Raw genomic sequence first — 25,313 nt, forward strand, 5'->3', positions numbered from 1 at the left:
TGAAATCTGATATTAGACTGGGGGATTTATGCATAGTTGTGTGTGTGTGTGTGTGTGTGTGTTCCTCAGGGGAGACGAGGAGACCTGCTGCTGTCTCTCTGCTACAATCCCACAGCCAACATCATCACTGTGAACATCATTAAAGCGCGAAATCTCAAAGCCATGGATATCGGTGGCACCTCAGGTTTGTTTGTTGAGCCTTTTTTCATTCTGACCCTTGTTTACCCGCCTGAAGCCCTTCTCGGGGCATTGGAAGCTCCATCTCCGTGTTCAAACAGAAGACGGTTGCTGTTTGGCTCCAAAGCTGGGTAGCACCGCAGATGTAGCTGACATTACGTCAAGCACCTCTGCTTTCCTGCTCCCTCTCTTTTTGTATATCTATGAGGATCTGTTGCCTCCCAGCCAAATCTGTGTCAGCTCAGTCTGCTGCTGGTCTTTAAAGCATCACGTCTCAATGTGAATTGCTTTCTCTGGCATATCTTTGTAACATTACTGCTTCCTGCAGTAGCACGAGTGGTGTTTGCTCGTGTCACAGAATATGATAATGCGCCAGAATTGGTGGTACAAATTCCAGGCCCTATTTCCATAAATACTTCCTCATTTGTATGTTTCCTAGCTCAGGGGATAAGTTGACCTTGAGCTCAAACTCGCTATCTCCTTCCCTGCTGCCTTCCCTGACTTTAACAATTCAGAGGGTAATTGCAAACCTGACTCTAAAAGTCACTTTTCGTGAGCATCTTTATCCTCTCATGTAAACTGCTGTTTTCTGCGGCCACGTTGCAGATCCATACGTGAAGGTGTGGCTGATGCACAAGGACAAGCGCGTAGAGAAGAAGAAGACGGTGACGATGAAGCGCTGTCTGAACCCTATTTTCAACGAGTCCTTCCCCTTCGAGGTGCCCGCTCATGTGCTGAGGGAGACAACCATCATCATCACCGTCATGGACAAGGACAGGCTCAGCCGCAACGACGTTATCGGCAAGGTAATCCTTCGCAGTAGGCCTACCCATGAAAGTGATGGCAAAGGTCTGAAAATGCAACTGAGTGAAGACACTTTCAGAGAGAAAGTTGTCTCCACTGAGGCTGGTCAACTTGCGATGTGACCATGGTACAAACATCCGCTTTAGAGTTTGAATATCTGGTCAATGGTCAATACACAACATTTATTAATAAGCTACACGTAGTGTGTTAATCATGCCGCGATTAACTTTAAAGCATAGTTTGACATTTTATGAAATACATCTGTTAACAGTTGGAGTTTGATGAGAAGATTGACACCACTTTCACGTCTGGCAGTTAAACACGAGGCTCCGGCCAGCAGATGGTGAGCTTAGCTTAGCATAAGGGCTAAGAAGCATGAGGAGACGGCTAGCCTGGCTCTAGCAGTTGCCAGGCAACTAGCTGAGACTCCAGGGAGCGACAGCATGGCAGAAATAGGCTTCATTGATTAAGGCCTCAACAAAAATGTATTTTAAAATCCATAAGTGATGCAGCCCGCGAGAGCACTGAGACCACTTTTCTTCCTTCATGCCATTACCTTACAACAGTGCCGCCGCTCCACTCGCGTACCAGATGCCAAATATTGGCCAAACACATGGCTCTTTCCGAAAAGATGCTGTCACGTCTGAATAAATGACGTGCGCGTCTGAATGATAAAAGAAACCAAACAGCAAAGTTATGTACTCTGCATCTGAAAAGGGCTTAGATATTATTTCGGCTACATTATGTTCCCTTCTCTTCTCCTCCCTCAGATCTACCTATCGTGGAAGAGTGGACCAGCGGAGGTAAAGCACTGGAAAGACATGCTCGCTCGGCCGCGCACTAACGTCGCCCAGTGGCACGCTCTCAAGACCTGATGGCACCGCCCAGCTTCCTCCACGGCCCCTTCCCGTCTCCTGCTCCCTCCTCCTCCCACTCCCGTCCTTATGCACAAGACTGACTTGCTGCCAGGCTGCGAAACACGGGTACAATTAGCCATCTGCTCTATTAAACCTTTAAACTGTTTTTTTTTTTTAAGATCTCTATTTCCTTCCGACTCTTCTCACTTCTTCTTTTCCCTCTTCTTCAGACAGCCGTGTCTTAGTTTTCTGTGTCTCGCCACTTTGCCAATGGTCCCCCTGTTTCTGACTGTCTGTACGTCTGTCTGTCCTTATGCACTTTGCTGCTGCGTTACGATTTTCGGTTTCTTCGTCCACCTCTTGGTTCTGAGCTGCACTGCAGCCCCCCCGACCCATTTAAGGTGCCAGTCCCGTAGGATCACAGAGAATCAACCATCTATTCTCATATAATCCTATTGTATGACTATTCCAGGTACTCAATACTATACAGTATGTACAATATGTACATATATATATATATATATATGAATATATTAGGTATATAGATTGGCAGACCTCCCCCAGACACATGCCTAATATACAGTATCCTATCCAAAGCCTGTCTGCTGTTTCCCATCTCTCCTGCCACTTCATTTGTCTCCTTGTCATCTATTTTAAGTGAACAATATCCTCTCCCTGTTTCAGTCCTCTCTCCTCCTACTCAAAAGTGGTTTAATGTTCAGTGGAAGTTGTGAAAAGCAATCAATACTCGGTTTGTGATGAAACCAGCTGAACTCGAGATGGAAATGTTGATACTGCTGACTCTTTTCTCCCTCCTCTTTTTTCCTCTTTATGCTCTCCTTCATCTATTTGTTGCCTCTTATTGTTCCCTCTCTCTCTTCCCCTGGCACAATATTAGTGTATCCAACCCTATATGGACCCCCCACCCTTATCGTCTGTGTGCTGTGGGTGCTGTGCTGTAGCCCCAACAAAAATAGAGATTAAAAAGAAGAAAACAAACTTTCCGAAACTGGGAAAAGCGGGAACACAATACACTTGTGAAATGGATCACTCCTGAATTTTCCAGACAAAGCTCTGACATGGAGAGAGAAAAAAGAAGATGAAAAAAATCCCCCTATGATACAATGATGTCATTTTTCACCAACTGAGGAAACCAATTTAAAATCTTCTTCCAATTTAAAAAATGTAAGCAGGAGCAAAAGAGTTTGTGCACATGCCGTGTGTGCACACTTCTGCCTCTTCATTGATGCTATGAATTCTTCGTGCTGCCCTGTGCTGTTGTCTCGTGATGATGGGAGTCAATCCCCACTGATTTCGACTGTATGGTGTGCTGCGCTAATATGTGCCTGGTTACGTGTGTGTGCATGTGTGTGTTCACAGGAGCAACACAATTCAGACTGGGCAGAAATCTTCTCTTTTCTCTTTCTCATCTTGCGCTCCTCTTGCTCTTCTTACTGCCATTGTGTCCCCCCATCCTCCTTTACTGCCCTTCCTTCTGAACAAGGGCACAGGAAAGTTCTATCTGCACTTTTTGAAAAATGTTATAACAATAATAATCATGATGACAGTTTTGATGACGATTACAGTACTGGTGAAAATTAAGGGAGGAGTATCTGAAATGGTGAGCAGCAGTTGGGGAGAGGAGACGTCTGCACTGTGATTTCAGGGTTTGGAGATGAAGTGGAGGACACAGAGGATGGATGTAGGGCTCTCATCCTCCTCTTTTTGTTCCTCTTTTGTTTCCCCTCGGTGTACCGGTGTGTGTGTGTGTGTGTGTGTCTGCTTCCCCGACTCCTGGTGGCAGGCTGCTTCTGTCTGCAATGTTAGGTGAGGATGGAAAGATCAGGCTCATCTGCTTGTCACACAGAGGCCCGGAAAACAAACCGCAGTGCTATTACACACCGTGGTGATCGACCGAGAGCTCTGACCGAGAGCCTGGACGCTCCTGTTCGGGTCCATGATGCTGAACGATCGGTGTGCGTCTGGAAACAGGCAGACTGACCGAAAGAAAAATGAGATAACAAGGCGTTCTCTGACTTTTTGTCACTGTTTTCCAGAAACTGTGACCGACTGTGTATCACAGACGGCGGGTGTGATATTAGACGACGGTCTGATCTGCCGCTGTGAGATACCGTAGAAGCAGATTAGACAGTATCTCTTCCCTGAGTGCTTGAGAGCACCACAGAGTACACTGGTATAGCGTTCAGCTCAGCTCGATATTTCTGTAAAGTAAATTAAACAGTCACAAAGCAAAAAATACTGTCGGCCATTAGGAGCTGCTCACACAGACGTCTCCTCTTTCTAAGTAACTGTGTTTTCACATTCATAAAGTCCTGTGAAGCGTAATCCTGTTGGCTATTTTTTTATTTTTTTTACTGGAGTGTCTAAACGAGCATCAACCTTTCAAATATCTGTCATGTTTTAGCAAACAAATGTAATTAGTTTGTTTTTTGGTCAAAGCATCACTGCCTCCGTTAATGTAGTTCCTACTAAGTCTGGCCCCATTAAAAAACCATCCTGAAAATACAGAGGGCCCTGCCGTGGGTTTCATTTTCTCTTATCATGCAAACATTAGATAGTGTCTTTGTGCTGTTGTCTTTGTTCTGATTTATGAGGATGATATCCCGATCACTTGAAAGATTATGTAATTGAGGTCTAATGTGTGCCAGGTTAGTCCCCGTCTGGTGTCGCTCTAAGCCGGTCCGGGCAGCACACTGTGCCGTGAATGTGTTCTGGGCGGTGCGCTTCATGTGAGACTCGGTGCTGGCTGCTGTGATGCACTGATCCAGTTCAGCACCCTTCAGAACAATTGGCCAGCCGTTGAACAGGGTGCACTGTTTTGACAGCCACTGCCTGCAGTGTCACAGCACATTACACTCCCATTCGGTGGTCAGAAAGGAGCAATATCTGCTTTCTTGGACCTGAGGGACGACCCGCTGTTTGCAGAGGTAAAACTAAACTGTGGAGCGAGCTCATTAATGAGGATGAGGATGATAGACAGGGATAAAGACTAGTCAGTCCAAACAAGATAAATAATCATGAGGCGATCGCTGTGTGAGGCCGTGAAAACCAAACGTGGTTTGAATGTGCAGGTGTGCAAGCGATGAGTCGACACAACACCGCTGACATTTCCTTTCATCAAGATGATGTGTAGCTCAAGGAGCGCTGCATTGGTATGCGACCAGGGTTTACAAGGCTCAGTTATCAATGACCCTTTAAACTGGAGGATATGGTTTTATTTTTAGCAACATGAGGCACAGAGTGATGTGGCCCATCCTCCAAAGTAGCCTGGAGGGCTGCAGGGTTTTAAAACGTACTGAGTGCTTTGGAAGACAGACTCCTTAAAAGCAACGAACGAATATTTTCTATTTTTAAAAGGTTAAATGGAACAGTCATCAAATAATTAGTGACATTTGGACAAAGGCAGGAGGTTCCTAATCTGAATGTGAGAGTGAAATGCATGAAAATGTGTTTTAGATGAAAAACATTGAAAGAGGTTTAATTTTGGACTAGTGGACATAAACATATGTTTTTAACAACCAAATAAAGACACATGTCATGTTTTATAAATTATGTGGGCAAGGCTTAATCAAGTTTCTTTTTGACAAAATCAGGAAAAGTCGTCAAGTATCGAGCTGATAAAACAATGTTTATGTTTTTTGAGCTGGTATCTAACATTTATCTAAATATATCCACATTAAAAGAGACTACTCTACTCATGGCTCTAGAAATGGCAAGAACAAAATGCTCAGATGAGATTGGAATATTGTTTTTTGACACAGTGTTTGACAGTGGCATATGATTCCTCACAGAGTATCCAGAAAATTATACTTTCCTTGTTATAACCAGAAGTCTCAAACCAAATGCTTTGCAGTCCAGCAGCAGCATCATTTAAATGGATGCTGAGCTCAGAGCCAAATGGTGCAAAGGAGAGAGCGATATCCAAATCCCAGTTTCATTATACTGCCACCTGTCTCACGCTTTTAAACATATTGCGTTCTGTTGGCAGCGGCACTGTCAGGAGCGACCTTGAACAATCCTCACGAATACAGCATGACGGTGTTGCAGATGCTCCCAGTCCAGACTTTGTCAGACTAACTGAGCGTACTCGCTCTCCTTGTGTTCTGCCTTTCCTCCGTGTTTGGTTCCCTGGCGAAGCCGACTGGTTGGGGGGGCCAGGTGTGGATAATTACTGCTTCATGACGGGTTTAAATCAAGAAGACAGACGCAGCCAAACGCTGACCACAGCTTTGCCACTAATTAACCCAGTTTATAAGATTCCTCTTTATTTACTTTTTAATCTGTCGGGTGTTGGAACGCTTTGCAGTTTGTATTTTCAAGTTTCTGCACATTTCCTTAACTTAAAGCAATGCCTTTAACAATGTGTCACAGCCATGATAAACAGTATACCTGCTAAACATCAGCATGTTAGTATTATCATCGTGATTATGCTGAGATCAGCTATTATTTTCAAACTTTAGATAATGGGCGCAGCTGGATGAAGTGAGGGAGAAGACTTTTTTCTTGTCTAATGGGTGTGTCCAATCCAAATGTATCATTGTCACCTGCAGCTTTCCCTTTTCTGTTTACCTTTTAAATAACTGAAAGCTTTATTGGCAAAAGTGGTCACACCTGTTTGCCAAGGTATTAGCAAGATATATTCCTGAGCCTGACATTGTTTGTCCTTGTCGTACTCTCGGCCCGTTTCTTATACTGTGACGCTAGTGTTCCTTGATGGATATGGCTTTTTAAAGATGAGCATCAGTGACTCACTCTATTGGAAAGGTGCCTGCTTTGCTGTAGTTTGTGCAATATTAAATTAAAGCTACACTGCGCTCATGTCTTGGATAACTTTAAGTGTGTGTGTGTTGGTTAAAATCTGTCTGTGGTAATCCCATCCTGGAGGGATTGCAGTTATTTTATAATTCTGCTGAGTCAGCCCCGAAGTGCTCTGGGTCACCTTTGATTGTGTGTGTGTGTGAGTCTCGCCCTGCACAGATGGACCTCTCCTCCCCTAACTCACCCTTTCAATTGTTTTAAGCATCTGGTGAAAGCCGATGTGACTTCTCCCAATCAGGGTTCAAGTAAACATTATTTGAATGGTAACAAAGGAATATGAAAAACAATAACGAGTAATAATATATATATTTTTTCTTTCTGTTCACATTTGACTGTTGGTCAGTGTGTATGTATGTGTGTGTAGGTGTTATTTCTTTATAAAAACGTGGTAAGAAAATCCTTCTGTTTTTGGAAACTTTATGTAAATATCGTTGGTGAAAAATTAAGTCCGTTTTCATTTGTCACTTGAAATGATGAAGAAAACAATGATATTGATGAATAACAGTGGTGATGTTGATGATGCTGAAGCTGATTATACCTGCCCTTCTTGAATCAGGGCTTTTGATGTCCGCTGTATTTTTGTTGGAGGTGCTGTGAGGTCGAGGCAAGAGAAGCAAAGGGAAGGAGTGATACCCAAAACATCCCAGTCCCACTGTAGCAACACTGATGCATACCTTTTACCCTCTCCACCATATTTTCAGGAAGTGGACTGAGCGATATGTGGCACAAATTGTAGCCTGTGTTATTTACGCCACAAAACGACCAAGATGGAGAGCTCCTTGGCTGTGTGAGAAGACCGTCCTCCTCCCTGTGGACTCTGTCTGCCCCGGTCGCTTGGCATCACGTCTCACCCTGACTGCTTATCGGCGTGGGGGTTTACTGTAAAGCCATTGTGTTAGACGGGATTGGCCCTGTACTGACACTGATGATGCCTTCCTCAGTGAATTGGGAGCCACTATTGCTCTGCTGAAGGCCATACATGGCGATGGGCATGTATGGAGGAGGGAGTGGAATCAAAGTGGAAGGACGGACTTCATCCGTCGGACCCTGTAAAGGGCTCGTGATTCAGCCTCTTATTTAGGGGTTAAACTCATGATGGAGCGCGGCCATGAACTCTCCACTCAATGTGCTTGTCTCCTGTTTAGAGATGTTTGTAAGAAATCTCAAACTCCAGCAAGAGAAACGCAGGATTAGTGCTATTAGCTGCAATATGGCAGTCGTATAATGGATATAAGGGTATTTAATCATTTAATAATAAGTGAAAGAGATTAAGATCTTTCCAGATGTCGAAAATATGCCCTGTGCCTTCTCAACAGAAATATATTCAGCCCACTGTTGCATCCCACAAAATAAGCACAGGGCTGTAGTGTAGTTATTTTCACTGCAGGTGTCTGTACGCCTACTTTCCTATTTTCCATATGTCACAGCCTTGTGTATCTGGCTGAGTATGTGTACAGTGCAGGGATGGAGCTTATCAGTTTCATTTTACGTGTAGGACTGTCTCCGCCACGGACATGATATGGTACAGCGGATACTCCCAGCAGCTGTCTGCAGGGAGGACAGTGGATACAGTCCTGCCTTCATTTGTAATCCTACACACAAGTTGGAAAATACACACGCATACACACGCATACACACGCATACATACGCATACACACACAATCTGTCGTTATTCGATGCACTGAAAATAAATTCTGACTATTTTCCCTGAACCCAGATCCCTCTGAATACGTGTTTCTCTTTCCTTGCTGGTTGTAAATAGACTTTGTGATTCCGTTAGAGCATCCTCTAACTCCTGCCATAATGTGGACATTTGTAATCAGGTAGGTAGTAATAAGCAATACACCTATTTGACGCCATACACTGAAATATTACTTACCGAGTCTGATGGTGACTCCTTTGCATTGCGGGATGTCGAGGGTAACACTCCTGTTTCTTCCCCTCCTTTCTCAACTCTCCATGACTCACCTCTTCAACAAAGAGTGCTCTAACTTCAAACACAAAATGGTGATGTGTACAATCTAATTTAATGTATTTTTGCCAACTTTGTATAGTGTATAAATATCTATAAATATATGAAAAATGACAGTACTGTATAGATTTTAGCTGCCTGGTAAGGTTAATAGTATATACTTGGTAGACCAAAAGAAAAAGCGTAGAGCTGTTCAAAAGCCAGTCTTTGAGAAAATGCTTTCTGTAAACCCCGGTGCCACTGGCTCTTTTTATATCCTAGGTTTTGTTTCTGGTTTATTTTTTATTGCCAGTGGGATCCAAAGTGTGTGTTATTTCTTCTTTACGTCCGTTTGTTTGTTAATCGGTTCGTTTGTTGTTTTTTCTTGACAAGACACAGCGAGGTTCTGGCAGCCAGGAGAGTGCAGTGGAACGCAGACTGGGACCCTGTGCAGTAGTGTGTGTATGTGTGTATGTGGATGTGTGTGTGTGTGTGTGTGTGTGTGTGTGTGTGTGTGTGTGTGTTAGGTGCGTGTCCGTCCATGGTAGTGCTAGTGCTCTTTGTGCAGTGCCCCTCCTCCCTCCCTCTCTAATATGATATGATATGGGTTTTATTGTCATGTGAAACCACAGTGTGTGATAATGTGCAGGATGACTGTTAGCTGAAGCTGGCAGATGCCCTCTCTCTCTCTCTCTCTCTCGCTCCCTCTCCTTATGTCCCCTCTGCTTCTTCATTACAACGCTTCATATTAATCCTCCACCAAGTATAGATTTCCACTTCCTCTGCTCAATTTGTTCTCATTTACTTTCCCATTCAGCTGGTCATGCATACACCACCAGAGTCTAATTTACCAGTAATCCATGCTTCTGCGTCTATCTGTGATTCCTCGTCCATTAGCAGCTCTCATCAGTCACTCTCCACATTACCTTGTGTTTCCTCCAGAACTCTGTGGACCAGAGAATGATTTAGCACAAAAAAGAGCACCCTGGTCATACCTTCATACTTTCTCTCTTTACGATGTTGTGCTTCTCGACTCCTCTCTACATCTGAGGAGACGGGCAGCTGCCAGCTCAGCACGCAGAAACACAAAGCAGCCATATTCAGATATCAAGCACAGACCTGTGACTTCCATCTATGTTGTGGTGGCTTCACTGCCGCCCTGTTTGAAGCAAGATAAAGAGAATAGCCTTAAAGATTGGACCAGCTACACACACAAAAAAAGTCGTGGGATATGTGCATTTGTATGGACAATTATTACCTTCCCTTTCCCACACCAGATTTATTACTCGGTATTTCGATGTGTTGCTTGGTTGCTCTGTACATATCTGTGTGGTACTTCTGTTGATGTCCCTGTGTTAGGATAGTAATGGGTTCTTACTGGGCGACCTCCGCAGACGTCCTTCACCCTCGTATCTTGTCTCATTTCCCCAAAAAACTTCAAAAACATTCCATCTGAATCACAAGTGAGCAGCATTTTAATGATGATTAGATTATCGTGTAGGCTGGGAGTAAAACAGCAGAGGGACTGAAGCACAGACATTTCCACTGGAGCCATGATAATAACCAAGACGTCTTGTCTGTGTTCACGTCCCTCTGAGAACTGATAGCGCACTCAGCATAAAGACCGTCACACTCGCCTCTCTGCTCCTCCAAGACCCGCCTCCACGCCGACCCCAGAGGTCAGTGGGTGACTGTGGGACGGTGGGGAGAGAAGGGTGAGGTGGGTGAGGAGGTGGGAGAGCCCTGGGAGGTGGCAGAGGCCGGTCCGTGTGGTCACATCCCGGGTCAGGAGGGGGGGCAGCGAGGGCGTCTCGAGGTCAAACCCAGTAGCACTTTGGTTTTGCGTTCCATGTTTTTTTAGCCTCTCCTGTTTTTTGGCCGAGCGGACTGTGATCTTTCTTGTTGATTTTCTCTTTCTCCTCCGCCCATCAGTGTTACAGAGTGTGTTGGGTGGACAGAGCCATGGAGCTGAGCTCTGATTTCGTTCCATATTAAAGAATCATTTTTACGACATCTGTGTTCAGAGATTGGTCTTTCTTTCTGTCTTGTTTCTCTCAAGGTTGTTTGAAGAGTGGTAGCCGTTGACACTGGAGATATCCAAATACCTGAGGACACTCAAACATTAGACCCGGATGCATCTCTTTCTGAAAGGCTGTAACATGCTGCTGAGTCCTTGTGCCCAGGGGTTTGGCTTTTGACACGCCATCCCTTTGGTCCAGACTCAATCATCAACACTATTGAATGGATTGCCATAAATTTGTGTACAAACATCTTTGGCCCAGAGAGGATGAGACTTACTGACTCATCCTTGAGGTTGACATTTTGGGCTTTGAGTGGAATTTGACTTGATTTTGCTACAAATATTTAAAGTCCCTGTAGAAGATAAGTGAAATATCTTTGATTATGTACGATTCTCAGGTCAACATTAGTGCTTTATTGAATAAAGAGTAACCCGGCGTTACAGGCTCAAAGATGAAAGAAATGTAAACAGAGGTGTCCACATACTTTGAGTTGCACATACAGTCTAATTGCATTATAAATAATTAGAAACTGTAATGACACCATTCCAGTCTAACATTTTGTAAAGGGTTGTTTTTGCCTTTGAGTGCAATTAAACATGTATAGTGGAACGCTTCTGCTCTGAGAGACACATTACTCAGCATGAAGGTAAATGACTTACATGCAGCACTCTGAGGGAATCTTTCATCCCATTTTCAAGGATGATGACAGGTTTTTCTCATTAGTTTGCTCTTGCATTTTTCATACAGTTTGTTTTACTTCTGACATGTCAGTGAAACAACTGTGTGTTTCATCTTAAATCAACTTTAATCCAGCCATCTAAATATTCAAAGACATATTTTACAATATCAACATGATACTGAAACAGTTTTTCTTTAATTGAATCTGCTTCTCATTGAGTTACAGAATATCTTGTCTTGTGCATGTCAGGAAAGGTACACTCTTCTGATGTTATGTCACCACAGCCGGCCTCCTTAGCTTTAAGCAAACCAAAGCTGACTGAAACTAGAAATGAAAAAAGATGACAATGCAATTTAATCCAAACTGTTCGCGCCAGATTTGCCTATTAAGTATATAAGTCTAAAAGGAAGCAGGAAGGAGATAAGACCCGGAACATCGAGGCGATGAAGCAGAGAGAGCACCTCCGAGACCTGACACACAAAGACGGCTCTCAGCGCCTTAGCTGTCTCTCTAAATATTAATTCCATGCTTTTCTATGGCCAACATAGAAACAGGTTATTGAACCGACAGCGAGACTGTTGAGTTTCCTCCCAGTGCAGCAGAGTACCAGAGTTGGGCAGCAAACGCAGACAAACACGGAGCCAGCCGAGCTCCTGCAGACAGGGGCCGAGGCTTCATCCCTCCTGAACTACAACAGACGGCTGCAGGCGAGCCGAGCGCATCAACTCGACGGGAGACCTGTGCTTACATCATCTCAGTCTATTTTTAGAAACACTGCACCCACCTTTTTTCCAATTTAGGCTCCCTTTGTATCCTAAGTGTTATCTCAAGTGCAAATTGTTGCAGGAGGTGCAGCATTGTATCTCCCCCCCCCCCCCCTCATACCCACCCCCAGAATGAATGTACATTTGATCCAGAATCTGGCCTATAACTGAGCCTGGCTAGAGCGCAGTCATATTCTATGTGAATTATGCAGATGCAGAACAAACACAGAATGCTGTACTGAAGAGATAAACAATCACGTGGAGAGTCTGCAGGTTTTTCATGTCAAGAGAGCAGCAGGTGCTTCCACTGATCAGTTCCTCCTCTGACTCTCTGCTGAAGTTGTTCTAATAAGCAAAATCATCTGGTGTAATCTTTGACTGGAATGAAAATAGGCGCCTGGTCTATACCTGCCGTATGGATCCCTGAGAGTTTGTTATTAGAAATGCCAATAATGTGCACATTGTGCTTAAGCAGGAAATGAGACTGCTAGTTTCAATGATGCAGGCATTTCCCTGTCCTTATTTTTTGGAGAAGATAATGAACAGTCCCGGCCAGGCATGGCACGACAGCACGTCAAGCACGAAAAGACCGTGGAGCGGCAACACAAGCAACATCTTGGTAAAGATAGGCTCCTCCGACTGCCAGCGTTGGACAGATGGAGGGAGCAAGAAGAGATGTGACAGAGGTGAAGATGCAGTGTGAGTCCAAGGAAATGAGATGGAAAGAGAAGGAAGAGGAAGTGAGAATTAAAGGGAATGTGTGGAGATGATCCACGGGGGTGAGCAGGTCGTCATGGAAAAGATCGAATGCTGTAATTTTCACCCAATATGGAAACGGTGAAGAAAATCACACAGTTTGAAAATCACAGTTTGAAAATCACACAGTTGGAAGTGTTCATGCTCGTGTTTGAGGAGCATGTGTGTTCTCTGATACAAAGCAGAGGTTGTGGATACATATCACACTCTTTTAACCCTTTTCATTGAATACAGAATATTTATGTTGGGGGATAATTACTGGGACTATCTTTGCATAATTTTTTTTCCTGATACCCTAAACACACCAGGAGGTGGACATCCTGTTGATTAATTGACACGCTCATGTAGATGTATAGATGGTGTGTGGACATTTCTTCCAGGCACCAGAGTGGCATGATAAACTCTTGTCTCGGATGGACATTGTTTATCAAGATATCGTGCACATTTCAAGCCATCCATCATTTTTTACATAACCTTACGCCTTTTCTGGGCTAGACTGAAGACAGAGCTACTGTGGCATCACACTGCCATCCAATGGACACACAGAGAAACCCTCCAGCCTGCTGAGGATCTTCTAAGTTTTGCAAGTCAATTCTATATACATCACACATTTGTCTCAAAATACTTCACAATATGAAAAGCAAACACCACCTACTATTAAATGAATACATAAAAATCTGTATGTATAGTATAGAATCAATTTCTTATGTAAATATATATACATGATTTCTTACTACGGTAGTTCAGTGAGTTATTAGTGTAAAACATGTCAGGCAGCAATGGAAATTGTGCTGTACATAATATAAATATAGGTATAGATATAAATAATAAATGCAATATACTTAACATACAGTATAGTAAGGTGTTAAGTTTAGTACAATACTGTACATCATGTTCACACACAACATAATGGTATCATTTTACTCTAACCCCTCCTATTTCACATTTAGGATCATTAATAACATTTAATAACATATACAACACACTAAAATGTAGCTGTAATAAGATCTGTTTCACTGTTTGCTCACTCCTCCATAATGCAGTAATGATGATATAAGATTTAAATAATGCAGCTTCTAAATGATAGTGATCAGTTCACACTTAGTAGATAATCAATGAATTCATGTTATTCACAGTCATGTTATTCTGTGGACTAAAGTCATTAATAATTTGTCAATGCAACACAAATTCATGATACACCCTCCATTAATTCATGCTATAAATCCTCATGAATGATTCAGCATTTCTTAAGTATGTGATTTGTATTCTTATTATGAAGCGCTACCAATTAAATACTTATTGATTATCGTTAATAAATATATACATTATTATTGAGGACACAACTTGCATAATACAATGAAATAGAAATTATGGTTTGGTAGAAAATAAAAATAATAACTTGCATAGGAAAGGTGACGAAGCAGAGACCTGATGTAAAGTAGAAACATTATCGAATGATGTAAGCAGCTGAGGTTTCACTCTGGAGTCACCCATCAGCCCTGGTGCTGCATCTCCTAGCAACAGAGACCTGTTTACTCACACAGTCACACCACAGAAAGGTGAACAACAAGCACTGCAGGTACGTCTGGGGAGTAAGTGAATCTTTCCTTTTGTTCAGGGGTAATTCATATCTGCTGTACATATCTGTAGCTGCTCTGTGGTGCTGCTGAACTTTTCTCCTGACTCACAAACAGTATTTGATAAAGGGAGCACGTATTGCATTATTTCCTCCAGACTAATCAGCTTTTCAGAGAGCTGTGTTGGATTCGGTCAAACCCCAAAACAAAGGAGTTACACGTTGTTTGCTGCTGGTGTTGTTAGTGGTCACAGCCCTGTGCACGTGCCCAGAGGCTTTTTGCCATCCATCACCGGTGTCAGTGAAAGTTTCCATTACAGCAGTCACGGGTGGCTGAGCAATGTAGGACAATATGCCGACTGTTGAAGCGACAGGTAGCAGAGGACACAGCCCACCTCTCCCCTTCTTACTGCACACTGAGGGGGGAGTCGAATGGCTCTGCATGAATAGAAAGAGCTTGTGTCATACACAAAAACAGCAGACACAGCAGACATTTTGACATGTCACATTCTGTAATTCAAAATATGGTCAAATAGTTGAGAGTGTAGTCAAAATGACTGCTGTGAAAAATGTCCAGCATTAAAATGACATGTCTAATGGCCAATATTTGTTTGACTCTCTCCGACCCAGGAATGATGGATTTCTCCTCTCACCTCGGACATGCCAGTGCGACGGGCTACACATCAAACCTGAGACCCGCCATATTTTACAGGCCCAGTTTGGACCTCTCTGACAATCCTTCTTTTGGGTAAGTGTCAGTTGAGGACTATGAAAAGTACATTTTATTTCAATTCAGTAACTCAATATCGCCCAAAATTAAAAATTAAAAATGTTGCCTCAGAGGACTTTACAAAATAGGATTTCAACTAATAATAATTTAATTTATATATAGGGCTTTTTAAGGTACTCAAAGACACTTTACAATCATACACCGTAAATTCAGCTACGGGGAACAATTCAGGGTTAGGTGTCTTGCTCTAGGACACATCGACTAGGGCGAGGATTGGACCGCCAACCCCTTGATTGGATCCTGGACCTGCTAACATCTGACCACTGACCCACAGTCACCCCCAAACAGAGATGCTCACCAATTATTTTATGATCAGGCAATCATGAGTGAAAAAACCTGTGTCGGTACACTGAGTGTGTGTGTGTGTGTGTGTGTGTGTGTGTGTGTGTGTGTGTGTGTGTGTGTGTGTGTGTGTGTGTGTGTGTGTGTGTGTGTGTGTGTGTGTGTGTGTGTGTGTGTGTGTGTGTGTGTGTGGTTCATAACATGGCTAAGTAGGAAAGGCACAGGTGTGAATAACAAAAGTAATGATGTTTTGCTCCTGCTGGCTCAACATTCATACGACCAAACTATGTAGTCTGCCAGAAGAAGATTTAATACGTCCCAATCGATGCAGTGTCAAAGGCAGTATGCCAAAAATGCCAGGATGTCCTACTGCGTATGTACGAGGGTCAAAGTTCAAGGTGCAATGTTATGATAATGTAGTATGTCGCAGTTGAATTCATACTTCATGCCTCGGTCCGTACCAAAAGTACAAATACAAAGTGTGTGATTTAGACTGCAGTGCCAGTGCTGGCTTACTGCAACAGTCGTTAATGTTATTGGTCACAGCTGAGCTTCTCCTACCAGTCAAAGGCTCTATTATAGATGTGGTATTGGTTCAGCTTTAACAGGTGTGACAAAGCTAACAGGAAAGTCTAATATCATGTCAATAAAGCACTGTCTGAACTCCCTAACATTCCTGGAAGAGGTCTAATAAATCAGGATTAACACCTGAGTGAATTACATCTGGGAGATATACATCTGGTGAATAGAGGCTCATGTCGTTCTCAAGTTATTCCAACATTTGATTGATTAGGTTAAGTGCGATAATGTACAGATTGAGTCGTTCATATTTGAACAAACGTTCTACTATTGCTGTTTGGTAATCTAGTTTTCTCAATGACCCTCACATAGACAACTTTATTGCTCTGTGGTATTCTATTTTTGTATATCATCTTTCTGAACTGATAAGCAGACCTTAGCTTCAAACACAGGTGTGTTGTTTTTGTGTGCAGGCTCCTGTTGTCTGACAGTTTCATGTCTCAAACTAAACAACACTACCAACCTCACATCCGGTCTGATTGTACGGGGCCTTTGCCGAACATCGTAAACAAGTCCAGAGACAGCGGCTTCCATCAGCCAAAGAGTCTTCCGAAAACAGCCACTGTGGAGGAAAAGGTAGGACGCAGAACGATAGCGACACTGGTGGATGCTGAGAGGCGTCACATGTGCATCAATAAAAAGTAATACATTTCTCATTATCTGTTTTTATTAATGTTTCTCTTCAGACAGAATACCAACGATGGTTTGTGCCACATCGCCTCACACCATCAGGTAGATTCATAAAGACCCATGTTTATGTGACTTTAAAGGTTGAAGACAAACAGAAAATAGATGGTTGGGGAGAGACAACACATACTAATTGTAATGTAGGCTACTGTTGTTGCCACGATTAAGAGAATGAGGACTTCTCTTGACCTGTTGGTGTTTGTTTACGAGCACACTGTCGCACTTCCTCCAGTTTCCCAGAGCCACGTGACTGTGGGTCGGAGAGGGGAAAGTGGCTTCACTGAGGGGACAGACCTTTATTTCAACACTTTTCAGGAGAAAGGAAGCTGCACGGTAAGATTTGTAAATAGTCATTCTTGTAAATAAAATATGTATTATTAGCCTATTTTTACATCTGTAATCACACAGTAGGTACACAACAGCTATTTTTTTGTATTGATTTTCAGGTTGAACCTCTCCAGAATCACAGCTCAGTGATGAAAAGGGACTTTGTGCCACCGCCGTTTCTGCAGGTTGACACACAGGCCTCATCCACTCTGTATTATGAAAGGATGCAGTCCGTAATATTCTTTCCCAGAATCTTTAATGTTTCACAGGATTTTTCTGTGCTTGTGTTTAAGGATCCTGAGACAAGACCGAGCAAGTGCAGTAGCCATTTATCTCGAGAAACAGGATTCACTCGAGGTGCCATCGCTCCCTTTGCCTGCCCAGTGAGTATTGATCCCCTTCCAGTCAGCTGGCGTAGGTTTTAATGATATCACTTAAACTTTTAACACCTTTCCCTCTGCTCAACTAGACCTCCCTTCTGCCGTCACCACGGACTAAAAGTAATTCAATAACTACAAAGTCCATTGGAAAAAAGGTGATATACTTTTATCTTGTAATTTCCCCCCCTGTAATCAATACTACCTCTGTGTTTGGAGCTGTTATCAGTTGTTCAGCCTCTTGTTGTGTTTTCTAGGAGCCTTCAGGGGCTCTTCGCAATGCTCCGAGCAACCAGACTTTTCCTAACACACCGTTTGATCGTTCACACTTCAACACACATTATAAAAGCATGTAAGTTTGTTTTGATACCTTGAGGTTAGCAAACAGTACAGAATATTATCCAAGCTTTTAGATGACAAGGATGTTGATTATTTTTCTTCCAGGTTTTGTCATGATGGTGAAAAGTCTGAACCTGGCCACACTTGTGCAGGAATTATCAGTGGAAAAAGGGACAACAGCTACAGTCGGCGAGAAATGGACAGGTGCACGAACAGGCTGCACACATGAGGTCCCATCATGCACATGCTTCCTTTGACTCATTTCATTTGCTCTTATTTCACAGGTTCATCTTCAGGGGCTAAACCTTCTCACAGCTGAGAAACACACGACTAAAAATAAAATGTGGAGTTAACACTTTACTCTGTGTGATTTGTGCAGAGATAGAAACTGTGGATGTGTTTATCGCTATGATCAAATCCTGAAAACCTTCATCACTCCCTCGTCTTTGTTGTTTTACAACAGTCCTATCAAACAATAGCTCACTTTCATCTCTTTGTTGAGTCCTTTTTTGTGTGAGCTGAAACGCTGCCAGTCAGACAGTTGTGTGAAGTGAGTCGTGTGAAAGCCATAGAGGCAGTGAAGGAGATGATGCATTGTCTTTGACTCGCTGTCACTGGAATATCAAGTGTCCAAAAGCGTCACATTGTGTGTCGTATACTGTAGCGCCACACTGCTGTACACGCACTGTTACGCTCTGACGCACATACAACAGAAAACACGCTTCAATCCCAATAGCAAATAAAAACCAAAAAGCCGCCCAGGCGCACGCTGTCTGATCGAGGGATTGTCTTGTTCAAGCTAAAGTGTCAAATATTCTCTGCTTCCAGCTCCTCCAGTGGGAGCTACTGCATTACTTTATCTTTAATCAAAATGACACTTATTTAGTGTCTTTGGGTTTTGGTCAGGACATTTGAAGATGTCACATTCAGCTCTGGGAATCTGTGATTATGCGGTTTTAAAGACAAAATAATTCACCTGTTTGTCAAGAAAATGCTGATCAATTAGTTAATAATTAAAATTATGATTAGATGAAGATTTACAGAAACTTAGGCAACAATTTAGAATTTTTTTATTTGAACTGACAGAAGAAAATGACCGGTTTATCTTTTCAATTGTGAAAATGTATTTTGGTAAACTGGATATCTTTTGGTTTGAGACAAAACACTCAATTTGAAGATACCAACCTGCACTCTACTGCACTGTGACAGGCGATTTGATCTATTTACTAATATTATCTGGATCAATCAATTTAATTATTCCTAAAATAATGTTGAAGGTTGATAATGGAGGAAAAAGATTATTAACACAAATATATAACATAAATGTAAAATTAATGGTTTTATATGTAAAAAGTTTGAGTCTGTTCTCCAAAAGTTTCCCTGAGCACAGACGCAGGAGTCGGGATGCGCTGCCACATGGTACGAGCATAAATATTTCAGCGCTGTAATAAATAGTTCACTCTTTCAATGAGATGTGAGAAGGAAATACGTGGAGGGAAAGAGGATTGAATTACATACGAGGCCCACATGAATTATGAGTGCGGAGATGAGAGCAGAACGAGGGCCGGACCCGCTTCATGTTGCAGACGCAGGTATGAAATGTGCAGCCTCTGACGAAAAGGAGTGTACAAATGACGGCGCGAGTCTCTGACCTGCTGACCTACTGCTTGATGCTTTTGCGAGTCTATTTAATGTCTGGAGCCTCCCTCTGGACTTACCTTTTATGGTGAGGCCCCACAGCTATTCATCCCTCTAATAATTCTGCTTGTCTCGTTCTCTTTCTTGGCACTGACAGTCGCAGGATTGCTTACACAACACTGACAAGGGATGAAATAAATATTTTTCAAATCTAAATCCAATACACACATTTACATGCGCGCACACCATCTTGGTTTATAAAAATAGCAAGGAGTCGAGGCCGAGGTGCACTGGCACATAAAACAGACACTGGCCATGATTTGTGGAAATACTACAGAGTGTCAGCGAAGTAAACAGTAGCTGGTGCCTTCACTGGTTCCCTATTAAGACATATTCTCCCATAAATGATTGACACCGACTTCAGGTAATATTTAATAAGGGAAGATGGTGTACACAAAAACAACCCTAATGTAAAACACCCATACACACTTCACACACACACACCACCTGAGTCCTGCTCTGAGTTGGTCATTTGCAGCTGATTGAGATGTCACAGGTGCCGTCAGTTTAGTTACATAATGCCTCCATGCTCATTCATTTTCACAGTTAACGCTAGGTTAGCAATTAGCAGCACAGCTATGTTGTGACAGCTATTGTGATAGCTATTTTCTTTTCTGTCATCCACCTCCGCCTGCCTGCTGACCATCTGAGTCTTTTTTTTTTTTCATGCCCCTTCGTCTTGTCTCCCTGAGTCCTCCAGCTCCTCATACTCATAGTCCATCTGAGCCCGGTCGTACCCCAGCTCGTCCCCTTCATACTCAAACCCCTCTCCTTCACATATCAGCTCCTCCGTCTCATATTCGACCCCCTCCTCGTCATACTCAAGCTCAGCTCTGTCGTACTCGGTGACGGGCGGCTCCATATCCTCCTCCTCATGCGCCAGGGCCTCTTCGTCTTTAATGTCTGCGTCCTCCACAGTCCCCGCAGCTTGTTTGGAGCCGGAGCTGCTGCTCTTCAGGATGCCATGAATCACCGGCTCCTCTCCTGCCAGAGCCAACTCTTCGGCCTCTTGCTCTGCGGCCTGTCGTAGTCTTTCATTCTTGGCCTCGCGCTCCTCCAAGAATTCCAGAGCGCCCTCCCCAACCACGAGTACCTCCTCGCCCACTCTAGGAGGGCTGTCCACTGGGTTGTGGTCGTAGGAAAAGAGCCGCAGGGCGTGGAGACGCTTCAGGCTGGGAAAATCGGTGATCTTGTTGCGGTCCAGATCTAAAATCTCTAAATTGTCCATACGCAGCAAGACTTTGGGGAAGGTATCAAAGCGGTTCCCATAGAGCCATAATCCCCTCAAAGCCTCCATACGGGGGAGGTCAGAAGGCAGCGTCTTCATCCGGTTGTTTCCAATCTGAAGGGACCTGAGGTGGGGCAGGTCGTAGAGCAACAATGGAAAACTGTGGAAGTAGTTGCTCTCCATCCACAGGCAACGCAGACTTTGCAGGTTTCTCAGCTCAGGTGGGAGGGCCATGAGTCGGTTGCTGCCCAGGTAGAGGCGAGTGAGGTTAGTGAGCTGGCACACGGCCGGGGGAACATCCTCCATCTTGTTGAAGTCGAGGGCAAGGACCCGCAGACCATGCAGCTGGGAGATGCTGTCCGGTAGAGTGCGCAGTCTGTTCCCACAGACGTACAGCTTCTCCAGATGCAACAGTTCACTGACGCGCGACGGCAACCGCTTGAATTTACGGTAGCTCAAGTCCAGCACGGGATCCCCACTCTCGAACAACTCCTCCACCCCCAGCGGAAGCTCTGCCTCCACCTCCACCGCCTCTTCCTTCTTCTTCTCGGTGATTTCGGCCTCTTCGCCATCCTTCGCCCCCTCCTCTTCTTCTTCTTCTTCTCCCCCTCCCTTCTTGGAGGAGTTGCCCATGCTGTGTGGCCTGCTGCCCCCTCCCCTGACTCCTAGGTGAGTCAGGACAGAGTCATTTGATGAAGTAGGGTCTGTGACAAGTTAACCCTCCGCCGGGGAGCCAATGTTGTCTTGTTGTTGAACCCACTGACTGCAGACAGCATCTCGGTCTGGGCCCATCAACACTTTTGCAGCCATGCTACAGCAGTTTGTCTCTTCGTCACTTCATCTGCCGCTTGATCAAAAACACCAGTTGAAGAAATCTAACAAAGTGTGGGGTAACAGTAATGACAGTTGTAGTAGTAGTAGTAGTAGTAATGGTAACAATAAAAGTAATAGTGCTGCTGTTAGCTGAGCTCAACAATAAAAGAGCAGAACTGTGCTCAAATGTCATTCTTACCCTCTCCTCTTTCACTTCCTCCAGACGTTGAAGAGAAAGATAACAGGCAGCTTTCAGGTCACCTATCCACGTGATGCGGTCTCCCTCTCAGAACTGAGGAAGAAGTGACACTTTAGGACTCTAAATAGTCAGTTTGGCGTCCCTCCTCCTGCCGGGTGTCGGAGGATAAACCCAGGGTGCGCGCGCAGCTCGGTGACCCTGCCGGCAGCAAAGAAAAGCAGAAGCATGGAAGTGTGTCCACGAGTTGATGCGTCTGCTGCCCGTTAGAGGGCGAGGTCTCCCGGAGTTGTAATCATCCGCGCTGGAGAAGGAAATCGCACATTTCGGGAGATCGCAGCGCTGACTGAGTACCTGTCCTCTCCTGATGCTGGCCGCTTCTCTCCATCACTGAGAAGCTTTACGTTGAACTGCTGCGTCCCTCCTCCTCCCTCCCGCTGTAACCGGAGCAGGGGGCATTCGCGTCACATGGTCAGTGACTGTGCGTGTGTGCGTGCGTGTGCGTGTGCGTGCGTGCGTGCGTGAGTGTCTGCGTGTGCGAGTGTGTGTGTGTGTTTAAAGTAAACATGTTTTCTCCTATCAAACGCTACGTCTATTTAAATGATTTAAAAGAAAACTGCATTTTCAGGATTATAAATGACAAACATTTTCCTTAGATTTTAAATTGAATAAATAGTTTCTTGTTTTTGTGCAACAATAGCCCACTACGCCTGTTTTTCCGTCTTCTATCTGGTATCTTTGTCACAGTGACTATGTAATGTACTGTAATGTCTGCACTTAGTTTATTATACAATTTAAACTGCCCATCTGCTTTATGCTGATATTTATGTTATTATTAAAGTCAAGATAACGCCCAGTGGTGTCATTATTGTATTGTGCATGTTCTTTGTATGTGCAGTAACTATAAAGTCTTTAAGCAATACAAATAAAAGTAACAATCAAATTAAAATAACACGGACAAGAGCCATTATACGGTATGAGTCAATTTTTATTTTGATACTTCATGTATGATTTGCTGATGATCTTACACACTTTTAATGAAGTAACATTTTGAATGCAAGCCTTTAACTTGTACCGCTGTGACTACATAATGCTTGTCATCACAAAGTCCACTGGACCTCCAAAGATGGTAACTTTAGTGCTGGTTTGTATCAAACACGAGAGACATTATAGCTTCAGTAGGTTTTTATAGACCATTAAAAAGCTGTGACGACAGCCTTCATGTGACTTTCTGCTAAGACACAGAACAGATGCAAAAATAACTCAAATAACCTCAAACCTTCTGCCAACCCTCACAGTGTTCCACCTGAGGCGAGTGTACAAATTGTTGATGCATTAGTAATAGATAAACAGTATGGTTGAGTAAAAGGCTCACCAAATATCACATTTGTACTTCACCACCCAGACCAGTGGATGGATAGATGGATGAATGGATGAAGAGACACTCACTCTACTGCAGTTTGGATTGTCATGAATGTGACTCAACTAAAATATATTCATACGCTGTGGCTCAAAATAGCTCCAAAATGTGATAAGCCCAGAGCAAGTTTTGAATAAAATGACAGCAGCTCTTACAGCACAAGCTTATCCAGAAGAGGAATATTCACATCCTCTTCCTGTCATGCAGTTGTTTACAACTGAGAGCATAGTGCGAGGGGTAGAATGTAACTAAGTACTTTTACTCAAGTACTGTACTAAAATGCAATGTTGAGGTACTTCTACTTTACTTGAGGATTTCCATTGTATGCGTCAGGACTTTTGTACCTTTTACTGCATTTATTTGGACCCAATGAGTACTTTTGCTTCTTCAGTGCATTTGTGCATTAAAATTTTAAATGTATAACAACTTATGTAATATTAAGTATTAGAACTTTCTGAAGTCAAACTAAAATTATAATTATACTTCATTTCTACTTCTTAATTCAGGATGTTTTACTTTTAGAGCAGTATTTTTTACATTGTGCTTATTGCTTTTCTTACTTGAGCAAAATAACAGATTACCTTTTCCAACACTGGCAGTTATATGTTTTTACAGATCTCTTCCGAAATTATGAATGCATGAATGTTTTACAGTAATCGTATTATTGCTGCAGGTGCAGGTAGTACATAGACTGAAACACTGTTATATTTTGTTGGGTTGTTTAATCTGCTGCAATGCATCATATTTATTAAAGAACTAAAGTGTTAGCCATTGGATAAATGTGGTGTAGAATATGTCCAGTAGATGTTTGGAAAGTCTCCCAAAATGGAAATACTTCAAAACTGTACAAAATATACTTTGTTGAATTCTTGACAACAGCAGCCATGTTTTCTGATTGAAGAAAAGCCTTCAAAAGCTGTTGGGGTCAGATGTGGAGTGCTTCTGTCAGCCTGATGAGCTGTGGCTGAAGAAGAAGACAAACAGGGAGACAGCCCGCGCGCTGCTTGAGGATAATCCTGTCTGATATGTTGAGAACCAAAAGAGCTGATTTGCAAAATTCTGCATCGCATTCAAACGACCCTGAAATGACAGAATGGACCGTAAGCAGCAGACAGAAAGACAGAGACCCCGGGCAGTGGCGGCATGTGACTGCTGAGGTGAATGTGTTGAAATGACCTGGCCAGCGTGGGAAACATTATGGAAAGACAACAAAAAAACATTTCAAATGTAAACATTAGTGGTTATTATCCATTATCCAAGATCAAATCATTAATAATAAAACGCCTCATTTGAGTTGAATTACATTCTTATATAATAGTTATGATGCAACACAAGACTGTAATGATACCTGACGTTGCATTCTCGGGGTGAAATGAGGACATGGAAGGTGTCTGATTAAAGGAGCACATCTGCAGCATCTGCTGGTGAAGGAGGGAACTGCAACACCCCATTTCATAATATGCCTCATGTCAAACGATATTATAAGAAGATGTTGATTCCTTGAACACAAAATGCATTATATATACACTACCGTTCAAAGGTTTGGGGTCACTTAGAAATGTCTTTATTTTTCAAAGAAAAGCACTGTTTTTTCAATAAAGATAACATGAATCAAAAATACGCTAAACATTGTTAATGTGGTAAATGACTATTCTAGGTGGAAATGTCTGGTTTCTAATGAAATATCTCCATAGGTGTATAGAGGCCTGTAGCAGGTATACTGCCGCTACCCGTGGGTTTCCCCCACCAGCACCAAGGATCCGCCAGGCAGCAAGAGGTTTTGTTCAAGGACATATTTATTTGCACACACACGACACCGAGCAGACCGCAAAACACGTGCCTCTGCTCACCTCTCCCCCTCCGCTCTCAAGTGGGAGCTTTTATAAGGGTGGCCTCGGCTGCTGACTGATTGCCAATCACCAGCAGCCGAGGCCAAATCAGACACAGCTGCCACACTCCCCACCACTCGATTTAGGCCGGGGCTCCATCCAGCCTAGCCTACTACCCCTCCCCCCCCCATGAGAGCTTGGGCGGAGGAGGGGCTCTGGACGTGGGGGCTCTGGGGTCGACTGGGATGGGAGGACGGGGAGCTGAAGCCAGCCGAGATGGGGACGGGGCAGGGGTGACAGGCGCCGCCGACGGGCCCCGGGGAT

The 25,313-nt window shown here is 43.5% G+C and overlaps 3 protein-coding genes across 3 annotated transcripts in view; 2 read left to right on the plus strand and 1 right to left on the minus strand.

Moving 5' to 3' along the window:
* The window catches only part of syt7a (synaptotagmin VIIa), a 49,362-nt gene extending 47,358 nt beyond the window's left edge, over positions 1–2,004 (plus strand). Inside the window, exons 13-15 of the mRNA XM_056416206.1 lie at positions 70–184; positions 784–983; positions 1,752–2,004. Of these exons, the coding sequence (XP_056272181.1) occupies positions 70–184; positions 784–983; positions 1,752–1,856 (420 nt within the window). The 3' untranslated portion in view covers positions 1,857–2,004. The remainder of the gene's footprint in view (positions 1–69; positions 185–783; positions 984–1,751) is intronic.
* Positions 1,909–18,165, plus strand: saxo4 (stabilizer of axonemal microtubules 4). The gene is made up of 11 exons (XM_056417589.1): positions 1,909–1,964; positions 15,055–15,172; positions 16,489–16,651; positions 16,762–16,807; positions 16,995–17,095; positions 17,209–17,274; positions 17,383–17,472; positions 17,559–17,624; positions 17,724–17,818; positions 17,911–18,009; positions 18,090–18,165. Exons 2-11 carry the CDS (start codon positions 15,057–15,059, stop codon positions 18,106–18,108), a joined length of 861 nt encoding a protein of 286 aa, XP_056273564.1. The 5' UTR covers positions 1,909–1,964; positions 15,055–15,056; the 3' UTR covers positions 18,109–18,165.
* Positions 18,166–19,862: 1,697 nt separating this feature from the next.
* LOC130195348 (leucine-rich repeat-containing protein 10B) lies at positions 19,863–21,364 on the minus strand. The gene has a single exon (XM_056416836.1). The coding sequence runs from the start codon at positions 21,362–21,364 to the stop codon at positions 20,168–20,170; it is 1,197 nt and encodes a 398-aa protein (XP_056272811.1). The 3' UTR covers positions 19,863–20,167.
* Between the last annotated feature and the right edge of the window lie 3,949 nt (positions 21,365–25,313).

This window comes from Pseudoliparis swirei, chromosome 6 (assembly GCF_029220125.1).
Source record: "Pseudoliparis swirei isolate HS2019 ecotype Mariana Trench chromosome 6, NWPU_hadal_v1, whole genome shotgun sequence".
In the NCBI taxonomy this organism is placed as follows: domain Eukaryota; kingdom Metazoa; phylum Chordata; class Actinopteri; order Perciformes; family Liparidae; genus Pseudoliparis; species Pseudoliparis swirei.